This window comes from Martes martes (assembly GCF_963455335.1).
Source record: "Martes martes genome assembly, chromosome: 7".
In the NCBI taxonomy this organism is placed as follows: domain Eukaryota; kingdom Metazoa; phylum Chordata; class Mammalia; order Carnivora; family Mustelidae; genus Martes; species Martes martes.
In genome coordinates this window covers 60,438,516-60,450,697 of record NC_137894.1, presented here as the reverse complement: position 1 = coordinate 60,450,697, position 12,182 = coordinate 60,438,516, and the positions used below count along the sequence as shown (strand labels likewise).

At 41.6% G+C, this 12,182-nt stretch overlaps 1 protein-coding gene across 3 annotated transcripts in view; it reads left to right on the top strand.

The window, feature by feature from the left end:
- NDUFAF1 (NADH:ubiquinone oxidoreductase complex assembly factor 1) overlaps positions 1-12,182 on the top strand; it is a 32,129-nt gene that overhangs the window by 17,624 nt on the left and 2,323 nt on the right. For all 3 annotated transcript variants that reach the window (XM_080807454.1, XM_080807453.1, XM_080807455.1), the window contains exons 2-3: positions 2,122-2,770; positions 6,343-6,528. In XM_080807454.1, coding sequence (XP_080663580.1) covers positions 2,198-2,770; positions 6,343-6,528 — 759 coding nt within the window. In that variant the 5' untranslated portion in view covers positions 2,122-2,197. The remainder of the gene's footprint in view (positions 1-2,121; positions 2,771-6,342; positions 6,529-12,182) is intronic.

The following is a 12,182-nucleotide window of genomic DNA, read 5'->3' as shown; positions in this document are numbered from 1 at the left end:
TTCAGAGGATAAGTTAGCTAGGCAAATTCCATAGAGGCCCCTCCGGGCCTGGGAGCAGCAATCTGTCAAGGCCTGAAGCTGAGAGAGGGACTACTGGTTGGCACTTGTTGGACTGCGAGTGTGAGTATTGGAGTAGAGAATGGGGATGGGACTCAGGTGAGGTTGGGGAGATGAATTTTTGTTTTTCCTCTCTCCTGGTCTTTGGGCCAAGACAGGAGAAAGACAAATAATTTGACAGTGCATATTTTATTCCTTTTAGAGGTGGCTGGAGTAAGTAGGAGAGAGGACTATTTAGCCAAAGTTGTTATTTTACCAGAGCTATAGAACTTATATTGCTGATGTTTTGTTGTTGTTTTTTAAGGATTTTATGTATTTATTTGAGTGCAAGATCGCGCACTCGTGAGAAAGAGTGAGTGCATGCATGTGTGCCCACGAGCAAGGGTGGGGGGGACAGAGGGGGAGGGAGAAACAGAAGCAGGCTCCCCGCTGAGCATGGAGCCTGATGAGGGGCTGGATCTCAGGACTGCGGGATCCTGACCCGAGCTGAAGGCAGACGCTTAACCCAGTGAGCCACCCAGGTGCCCCTTTAGCTGTTGTTTTTACAAGTAGAGGCAGGAGCATGTAGTAGAAGAGCTTAAGACTAGGGTTCTGGTCTGAGCTTCTGTACTGATGAGCATTGTGAGCTTTGGCAAATCACTTCACCTGCTGGTGTCTGTTTCCTAGAAGAAGGAAATATCTACTTGACATGTCCTACAGAAGCCTTGTGTGTATTCAGTGAGATAATATGTCAGGTGGTTTGAGATTATTAAGAATGACATTTAGGGGCACCTGGGTGGCTCAGTGGGTCAAAGCCTCTGCCTTCGGCTCAGGTCATGATCCCAGGGTCCTGGGATCGAGCCCCTCATCGGGCTCTCTGCTCGGCGGGGAGCTTGCTTCCTCCTCTCTCTCTGCCTGCCTCTCTGCCTACTTGTGATCTCTGTCTGTCAAATAAATAGGTGAAATCTAAAAAAAAAAAAAAAAAAAAAGACATTTAAATGTGATGGTATTAGTGTTATTGTTTAGGTTCTAGATTTGGGGAGCTCAGATAGTGACTCAGAGTCCAACCCTTGCTACTCAAAGTGTGGACCGAAGTATGGAGCTTTGTAGACATGAAGATTCTTGGGGATTTTATCAGAGAATACTCTTATAGCAGTCATTCCATCTGATCTTCAGAAGAATCCCTTAAGGTAGGTAGAGGGCACATTAACACAGCCTTACCCCCAAGAAATTAGAGACTTCAAAAGATCAATAGCTTTACCTGAGGATAAAGAAGTTGATTAGGTTTAGCAGTCTGAAATTGCCAGTATTCACAATACTCATAACCTAATAAGTGGTCATGTTTTCTGACTCTGCATACAATGCACACTGTAGTTCTTCTTTTTGTAGATGAAGTGCTAAAATGTCACTTAGCCTAGGTCCGGAGTGAATTAGTTGAATATCTATCTTAGGAATCAATGATTTCTTTAAAAATCCAGCATAAAAATTTAAGATTGACACAAGCCGGTTGCCTGGGTTGCTCAGTCATTCAGCATCTGCCTTTGGCTTGGGTCATGATCCCAGGGTCCTGGGATTGAGTCCTACATCCGGCTCCCTGCTCAGTGGGAGGCCTCCTCCTCTCTCTCCCACTCCCCCTGCCTGTGTTCCCTTTCTCACTGTCTCTCTCTCTCAAATAGGTCAATAAAATCTTCAAAAAAAAAAAAAAAAAAAGGGTTGACACAACCTTGGGACGCCTGCCTTTGGCTCAGGTCATGATCTTGGGGTCCTGGGATCAAGTCCTGCTTCTCTCTCTGCCTCTGCCCCTCCTCCCTGCTTATGTTCTTTTTGAAGTGCATAATTATTTTGGGGTAAATAACTCCATAAAGGAGGCCTATGTTTCTTTCCCTTTTGGCATTTTTTCTCAGGGCAATTGGATGCTTTACATACTCTGCAAACAATATTCTGCTCATAGTAAGGCCCTGGGTAAATGTTTACAGAATTAGAAAATAAGTTCCTGAATTTCACAATACATGATCTGTGTTACATTTGAAATTGTGATGCATTCATTGCTACCCTGGTAACTGTTCAATGTCTTTTCTGTTCTAGGTGGAATTGCCCTGTTTGCTGAAGTTTCTTTCTCTCATAGCCCAGGGAGAAATTTACATTTGGACTTTATCTTACCATGGCTTTGGTTCTCAGGTTTCTGAATGGCGCTTTTATTTTCAGACATTGCCCAAAGCCATGTGCCTCCTGTCCATATTTGGGTACCCGCTTTGCAGACTATTGTTCTAGTAGTCTTCAGAAACCCGTGGCTGCTTCTGGCAGAACTTCCTCTCAGAGGAAATCTGAAGGGGATTTGCAAGGACATCACCAGAGAGAAGTTGCTTTGGATATAGCATCTCCTGAAGAAAAGCCGGAAGTTAGTTTTGATAAAGCAATTAAAGATGAAATAAAGGACCATTTTAGGCGTTTGAAGGATGATATTGTGAACCATTGGATAGGCCCTGAAGGCCGCCCTCTGCAGGAGGTCTTGATGGAACAAGCCAAGGTTGTCTGGCAGTTCCGTGGAAAAGAAGATTTGGATAAGTGGATAGTGACTTCTGATAAGTCTATTGGAGGCAGAAGTGAAGTGTTCCTGAAAATGGGCAAGAATAATCAGAGTGCACTGCTGTATGGAACTCTGAGCTCTGACGTGCCTAAGGATGGGGAAAGTGGCCGCAGTGGGTACTGTGCAATGATATCCAGGATTCCAAGGGTAAGTGAAGCCCCAGTGCCTCAGTTTTCTAGTGAACTTTGGTGAATTTCACTGTAGCACGAATAGAACCGTAGCATATGGCTTTTGTTTCCGTAAATGAACACACCTGGCAGGCCATCTGTGTATGGCGTTAAGTAACTATTGGACACGGGTATAAAGCCGAAGCATAAGAGGGACGAGGTTCCTGAAGAAGGGGTATTTGTTTCTAGGCATCACTTTGGGCCAGGGTGGGGCCATTCTTAGTTTTAGGAGTCCTGAGAAGTCGACGTTTAAACAATGATTTGGGGAGATTTGCATCTTCTCTAATAGATCACAGATCCTGTGATGGTCAGGGGTTCCTTAGAGTAGATGAAGGGTCGCCTGTGGCTTTATTTTTTTTTACATAAACTTTTTATTTTAGAATAGTTTTAGTTTTACACAAGAATTGTACAGAAAATCCAGAAAGTTCCATGTGTCCCTCACCCATTTTCTCCAACTGTTGCCATCATAACATTGCCATAGTACATTTATCACAACTAAGAAACCAACATTGGTACATACTATTAACTAATTCCAGATACTATTTGGATTTTACCAGTTTTTCCATTTGTCCTTTTTTTGTTCCAGGATCCCACGTGGGAGACCACATTACATCCAGTTGTCATGTCTCCTTAGGCTCCTTAGTCTCCTCTTGTCTGTGATAATTTTCTAGTCTTTCCTTATTTTTCATGAGGGTGTGAGAAATCCTGGCCTGCCATTTTGTGGAATACCCCTCAATTGGGGATTTTCTGATGTTTTTTTCTCCTGGTAGGTCTGGGTTGTTGGATTTTTAGGAAGAATACTATAAAGTTGAAGTACCCTTCCCATCACTCTTATCAGGGGCTCATGCTAGCAACCTGACTTAACACTGATGGGTTCACTGTGACCACCTGGCCAAGATAGTGTTCCTCAAGTACTCCATTGTTAAATTACTTTTTTTCTTCTACTTTCCATACTCTGTTGTTTGGAAGCAAGTCACTAGGTGTGTCCTATATTCAAGGCGTGAGGTAGGGCATGGGATTAAGTTGTATCTCTTGAAAAGAGTGGTATTTACACAAATTATTTGGGATTCTTCAGAGAGGAAGATTGGTTTATTCTCCTACATTTATTTATTTAGTCAGGCAGTCATTTTGTATGGGCTCAAACTTCCGGTTATAATCCAGTACTATGTTATTTACTTTGTTGCTCAAATTGTTTTAATTTTGGCCATTGGCAACTCTTTCAGGTTGGGTTTTGTTCCTTTGACATGCCTCTTTTTTTTTTTTTTTTTTTTTTTTTTAGCACTTTCTTGCACTACAGGATACTCTAAACACATCTTGTATTTTCTCTGTCCCAGCACTAGAATTAGCCATTTCTCGAAGGAGCCCTTGTTTGTTTTTTTGGAGCTGTGGGTGCTTGGGTATACTTGTTGCTACTGGGTTGACGTTACTTCCAGGACCTCTTAGTAGACACGGCAGGAAATACAAGGATGTGCACCAACCTCATCTAGAGATGTGGAAACATGCCTGTAATTATTTCTGTATCTGTAGTAAACTAAATATGAGTTCATGCTGTGCTCTGACTCTAATCCAGTACCATGTGGTTCATCCTGGGCTTCTCCCTCTTGCTTATCTAAAATTTCCCTCTATAATAGTGGGAAACCTGTCTCCCATCATTTACCATCAGTTTATCTATGAATTCAACCCCAGGGTACATGCAAAGTAGTTTTAGAACTTTTAACCCATAACCCTGTGAGAAATAAGTTTACCAACCAGAATACAGTGTTAGTATATAGTTTCTTTTGTCTTTAGCCTTATAGTTTCTAATCAGAACACTGTTTTCCACAGTTACTTTGGTTGACTCCTTTTTCTTACTATCAACCTGTGGCTTTTTGCAAATTTGCTGGCCAGGTGTTACTCCAGGGCTGCCTGCACAGGCTCCCATGCCTGGCCTTGGCCACAGCCCCTGGGTGTTTGCTTGGATATTGTGCTCTAAGGAGAACGGCAAATGTTAGGCATAGTCTTAGGCTTCCTCTATCCAGATAATGATGAGAAAGAAAGATATGTGTTGTTGGAGAGACATATGCTTTCAAAGATTTTTTTTTTCCAGTGCCTGAAATCCACAGAATGGATTTGGTCATTCCACAGTAGAAAATAATTCTGCAGTTAGATACACACTGGGGGGTATTGAAAATAGGTGATAAAATTTATTAAGTGTGCCCTGCCAGTCCTTGTGCTACTTTATATATGTTTATATATAAACATATATAAATATATACATCTATCTATCTATCTATATCCCTCTCTGTATATATTTACATCCCTTTAATTCCTCCCAACTCTCCTCCAAGGTGTGGTCATCCTCATTTTATAGATGAGGAAACTGAGGCTTTGGGAGATTTAGTAACTTGTCTAAGGTTATATAGCTACTTGGGCACCTGGGTGGCTCAGTTGGTAGAGCGACAGACTCTTGGTTTCTACTCAGATGGTAATCTGAGACTGAGCCCTGTGTGGGATTCTGAGCTCATGTGGAGTCTGCTTGTCCTTCTCCCTCCCCCTCTGCCCCTCTTCCACACACACCCTCCTCGTGCTTGGTGTGTGTACACACTCTCTGTTTTTTTTTTAAGATTTTATTTATTTGTCCAAAAGAGAGAGAGAGTGTGCACGCATGCACAAATAGGGGGAGCAGCAGGCAGAGGGAGAGGGAGAAGCAAGCTCCCTGCTGAGCAAGGGGCCCAACTCAGGACTCTATCCTAGGACCCTGGGATCATGACCCATTTAACCCACCAACTTAACCGAATGAGCCACTCAGGTGTTCCACTGTCTCTCTCTCTTTAAAATAAACAAATAATATCTTTTAAAAAGTTATACAGCTAGTAAATAGTAGTTCATATTTGAGCACTGCTCTTCTTGAAATCAGATTACCTTTGAGATTGGTATAAATAAACACCTTTGTTAATTAACACTACATTCCACTTTTCCTGCAAGAGACAGTATAGATAGTTGTTAAGAATACAGATTTTGGAGTTAATGGCACTGGATCTGCCACTTCCTAGTTGAGTGCTCAGTTTCTTCATCTGTAACATGGAGCACAATGATAGTACCTATCTCATAGGGCTGTGAGGATGAAATTATGCCCTCAGAGTGAGCGCTTAGGGTAAGTTTTCCATGGATAGTAGCTATTTTTTATAAAACAGCAGTTTTAGAACTTCACCTCTTTCATAGGTTTTCTGATCTATGAGAAGGAAGCTGTCATGTACACTCAGAATCCATTGCTCCATAGGACCAGGGAAAAAAGGTACATAGTGTAATTCATTTCCATTCATTGATACAATTGAGTGCCTACCACATGTCAACACTGTCCTGGGCCAATCATGTCTTGAACATTACCTTAGAAACAAAACTGTGTCAGTATTTTGTACTAAAATAAGAATCACCAGATTTGTCTGCCTCCTAATGGTGGTAGAAAAGTCAGAAAAATGCCTAGTGGATCCTTTTGATGCTGCAAAAGATAATGACTCACATTTTGCTTTTGGTGGAAAATTAGAAGAATTAATTTTCCTTTCTGTATTGTAGGGCCCTTTTGAGAAAAAGAGGGCTTATGATTGGTCCCAGTTCAACACTCTGTATCTCCGTGTACGTGGAGATGGTCGGCCTTGGATGGTGAATATCCGAGAGGACACGGATATAATCCAGAGGAAGAATCAGATGTACAGTTACTTCATGTTCACCCGTGGGGGGCCCTACTGGCAAGAGGTCAAGGTAACAGCACAAGTCTTTACCGTGTATGAAAGTGAAGTCTTGAGATCATGGTTACACTGTTGTTTGGTTCGTTTGTTTTCCTTATTAATCCTTCTTGTGGGAAGGGAAAGAAGATAACTGACTTAAGGGTAAGATTTATATAATTGATTTTTTCTTTCATTAATATAAATGCTAGTTTCCTAACCAGTAAATATTTTTTATAAAGTTGTGACTAGGTCCATGCTAAATCATGGGTACATATCTGCTCTGGGCGCAAGTAGGTGTTTAAGTTTCTGCCATATCCTCTCTTCCAGGCAACTCCCTAAAAGCAATAAATGCTTCCTATTTCACAATCATGAAATTTTTATTTATTTCTTGGTAATACAATACTTTGTGAGAAGAAGCTTTGAGAAGTTAAAAAACGTTAGCCTGGAGGAAAATAAATAGAAATTCAGGGAACAAATTTGAACTGCCCATTCTTTTCTTCTGCCTACTGAAAGATTTTTAATCCTTAAACTCAAAAGAAAGTCCCCATTTTGCTTATACTTAAACCTAAGGGTCATTCTGGATTCCTTTCTCCCTTATCCCACATATAGCCTGTTAGCAAATCTTATCACCTATACCTCTGAAATACACCCAGAGTCTGACCATTTCTCACCCGTCTCTCTCACTGTCATCCCAGTGCCTTTGGATTACTACAGCAGCTGCTTTATTGGTTTCCTTTGTTCTCTTGCCACCTAAAATCCACTCTCCACATAGCAGCCAGAGTGATCTAACAGCATAGTGCAGATTACATCACTCATGCTTAAAACCCTCTGGTGGTTTCCCCTTACAATCAAATTAAAGCCCAAACTCCTTAACATGGCTTACTGGGCCTGTAGTATTGGACCCCTGTCTTTATCCTGAGTCTACCACCTACCTCCCTCATCCATACTGGCCCCTTTTCTGTGTGTCACACCCAACAAGCTCACCTCCATCTCTGAGCCTTTGCACTTAGTGTTTATCTGCTGGTATGCTCTTCCCCCATAGCCTCAGCTGCTTCCTCTTTTCTGTCATTCACCTCTCAGGTCAAAATTCACCTCAGAGACGTCTGATCCCTGTAGCTAGAGTTGTAACCTCTAACCCAGTTACTTTGAGTAACATTACCCTGTTGGTTTTTTTTTTCTTTTTTCTTTTTTAAGATTTATTGATTTGAGGGGTGCCTGGGTGGCTCAGTCGTTAAGCATCTGCCTTTGGCTCAGGTCATGATCCTATATGTTTTATAATATACATTGTTCACTGAATTTTACATGTAACTTTCTGCTGAAATATTTTTACGTTTTTAATTTCTGCTTAAATTACTATATAAATCAGATTTTAGTTAGTTCATCCTTTATTATTGTACATTTAGATTGTTTTTAGAATTTTGTACTGTTGTACCAAACTCTGAAGTAGATAACCTTATTTTCTTAGGATATATTCTTAGAAATAACATTCCTAGAATAAATGATTTATTTCTAAGGCTTTTGCACATTGTCAGAACATTCTATAGTATTACTATTTAATTGTTAACGATTACTTTCTTCCCTGAAAATACATAGAGTCCTAATCTTTGTCTGGAAAGAATAGTTGTTTGCAACAGCTCTCTTTATTTTTTTATTTATTTATTTATTTATTTATTTGACAGACAGATCACAAGTAGGCAGAGAGGCAGGCAGAGAGAGAAGGGAGGAAGCAGGCTCCCTGCTGAGCAGAGAGCCCGATGCGGGGCTCGATCCCAGGACGCTGGGATCATGACCTGAGCCGAAGGCAGCGGCTTTAACCACTGAGCCACCCAGGCGCCCCGCAACAGCTCTCTTTAAATTACTGAGGGAAAGTGATGGGGAAGAGATTTTTCTTTTATTAGAGTATTATTGAAGTACAGTGTTATATTAGTGTCAGTTGTGCAACATAGTGATTCAGCATTTATATATATTACTCAGTGCTCACCACCATTAAGTGTAGTCACAAGAGGTTTTTATTTTTTTAAGAGTTTAGTTATTATTGGTGCCTAAGTGTGGGGGAAGCCTCCGCCTTTGGCTCAGGTTATGATCTCAGGGTCCTGGAATCAAGCCCTGTGTCGGGCTTCCTGTTCAGCGGGGAGCCTGCTTCTCCCTCTCTCTCTGCCTGCCTCTCTATCTACTTGTGATCTCTCTCTCTGTCAAATAAATAAAATCTTAAAAAAAAATTTTTTTTTTTTTTAGTTATTATTTAAGAGGGAGAGCAAGCCTGCATAGGCAGGGGAAGGGGCAGATGGAGAGGGAGAAGCAGACACCCCAGAGTGGAGAGCCCAATGTCTCCATCCCAAACATTGAAGGCAGATACTTACTGACTAAGCCACCCAGGTGCCCAAGAGGTTTTTGTTTTTGTTTTTTAAGATTTTATTTATTTATTTGACAGACAGAGATCACAAGTAGGCATAGATGCCCCAGACATCCAGGTGCCCCAGAGGTTTTTGTTTTGTTTTAGATTTTATTTATTTATCGACAGAGAGAGATCGCACAGGTAGCAGCAGAGGGAGAGAGAGAAGAGACACCCCGCTGAGCAGGGAGTCTGATGTGGGACTCAATCCCATGACCCTGAGATCATGACCTGAGCTGAAGGCAGAGGCTTAACTGACTGAGGCACCCAGGCGCTCAAGAGGTTTTTAATTAAATGTTACTAATTGCTGTTCGGTTGTTCATGAATAAGTCTCCTGTAGTAAATAGAAGTGAGATGCTCAAATATTTACTCTGATTAAGGAGAGAAAACAGGAAAATGATGGAAAAATTATATAGTTTACTGTCACTTGTAGAGAAAGAACTGTGCATCCTTTTCTTTTATACAAGATGTAATGTTCCTTCTTAGCTTTTTTATCCAGCCAAAAATATCCAGTTCCCTTGGTGTAGACAGTGGTTTTAGAGAATTGTGTCAAAAAGAGAGAAGAGATTAGTTTGCGGAATGGTGCAGTATGTGACACATGACACATGATAAGCCGGTAGCCTTGATTCCATTTCCACAATGTTTTGAATAATGAGGTAGTCGGACTGTGAAACTAGGATGCAAAATGAGAAACTGGGGCACCTGGGTGGCTCAGTGAGTTAAAGCCTCTGCCTTCAGCTCAGGTCATGATCCCAGGGTCCTGGGATCGAGCCCCGCATCGGGCTCTCTGTTCCGTGGAGAGCCTGCTTTCTCCTCTCTCTCTGCCTGCCTCTCTGCCTACTTGTGATCTCTGTCAAATAAATAAATAAAATCTTTAAAAAACAACAACAACAACAACAAAATGAGAAACTGATGCAGGGGAGACCTCTCCAGGTTTGTTTGACAGGAATGAAGGGAGCGGGGGAACTAGGATGTGACCATATATATGTATGTATGTATTTATTATTGATTTATAACTTACTTATTTACATTTATTTATTCAGATTTATTTATTTTAGAGCAAGTGAGCGTGAGCGGGAGGGGTAGAGGGAGAGAGAGTCTCAAACAGACTCCATGTTGAGCAGGGAGCCTGACGCAGGGCTCATTGCAGCACACCACCCTGAGATCGTGACTTGAGTGGAAACCAAGGGTCCAGTGCTTAACTGACTGAGCCACCCACATGCCCCTGGATATGACTGTGTGAGCAGTGTGATCTTGTACAGTGATGGGTTAGAATCTGAGTTTTTGAGTTTGTTTTTATGTCAACAAGTGCTTTTGGTGATAAATAATCTGAACAGCACATTTTTTTTAAACATTTATATTTTTTGGCTCAAAAATCAAAATCTAAAATGGTGTACAGTGAGAAGTCTCACTCCCACTCGTGTCCGCATCCACCCTCTTCCTGCCCACCCTGGGTAGGTAGTCACTTTTCAGTAGTTTCTTGTGTAGCTTGGCAGTTACATTATGCAGATATTAGCAAAAATAAGTACCTATTCCTTTTTCTCCAATTTTTCCTACTCAAAAATAAAAATAGCATGCTTTGTGCATCTTCTGTGCTTATTTTTAAAATTTAAATCCTAGGGGTGCCTATGTGGCTCAGTGGTTAAGCGACCGACTCTTGTTTTCGGCTCAGGTCATGATCTCAGGGTCATGAGATCGAATCCAACATCAGGCTCTGTGCTGGGTGTGGAGCCTTCATAGGATTCTATCCCTCTGCCCCCCTACCCCTCTAAAAAAATAAATAAAATTTAAATCCCAGAGAGCTTCCATATCAATGTGTGGAGTTATTCTCCTTTTTTTGTTATTTTATTTGGTATTTTTGGTTATATGGAAATCCTATAGTTGATTCCTCTATTAATAGATACTGGGTTCCCAATTGCTATAAGTTTTTAAAAAACTTTTTTGGGGTGTTATTTAGATTTTTTTTAATTTTTTGATATTTTATTTATTTATTTGACAGAGAGCAAGAGAGGGAACACAAGCAGGGGAAGTGGGAGAGGGAGAAGCAGACATCCCGCTGAGCAGCGAGCCGGATGCATGGCTCGATCCCAGGACCCTGGGATCAAGACCTAAGCCAAAGGCAGATGCTTAACAACTGAGCCATCAAGGCACCCTTTTGGGGTGTTTTTAAAATTTGTGTTTCTACTGTGGATTCTGTCCTCTTCACTAATAATATATAGGTTTTCCCACTGTATCCTGTTTAGATCTGCATTAAGAAAATATCTGCATAGTTTTCAGTTGTATAGATGCACCATAATTTAACCATTCCCCTATTTTTTTTTCCTTTTTTTTCTGTTATTAGAAAAAAGCTACATCTTTTTTTTTTTTAAAGATTTTATTTATTTGACAGAGAGAGAAATCACAAATAGGCAGAGAGGCAGGCAGAGGGAGAGGGGGAAGCAGGCTCCCTGCTGAGCAGAGAGCCCGATGCGGGGCTCGATCCCAGGACCCTAAGATCGTGACCTGAGCGGAAGGCAGAGGCCTAACCCACTGAGCCACCCAGGCACCCAGAAAAAGCTATATCTTTATGTATTTGTCAGAGTTTATAACATATATTCCTAAAAGTGAAATTGGTAGGTCAGAGTTACAGCATTTCAAAATTTGCTAAATACTGCCATTAGTGGGGCGCCTGCGTGGCTCAGTCGGTGAAGTGTCTGCCTTAGGCTCAGGTCATAATCCCAGAGTCCTGGGATCAAGCCCAACATCGGGCTCCTTTCTTGACAGAGAGCCTTCTTCTCCCTCTGCTTCTGCCTGCTTCTCCCCCTCCTCATGCTCTTTCTGACAAATAAATAAAATCTTTTTTAAAAAATTGCCATTAGTTTTTTACATAAACATTGCCATAAACTTAGCAGCTTCAAACGGCCTATGTTTATTGGTTCACAGTTCAATAGGTCATGAGTTGGGACTCGGTATAGCTGGGTTCAATGCTCGGGGCCTAGAAGGCTAAAATCAAGGTTGTCAACTGGGCTGTATTCCTTTCCGGAGGCTCTGGGGAAGAATCCACTTAAAAGTTCATTGTAGTGGGCGCCTGGGTGGCTCAGTGGGTTAAGGCCTCTGCCTTCGGCTCAGGTCGTGATCCCAGGGTCCTGGGATCAAGTCCCACATCGGGCTCTCTGCTCAGCGGGGAGCCTGCTTCCTCCTCTCTCTCTGCCTACCTCTCTGCCTACTTGTGGTCTCTGTCAAATAAATAAAATCTTAAAAAAAAAAAAAAAAAGTTCACTGTAGTTGTTGGCCAGATTCAGTTCCTTTGATTATAG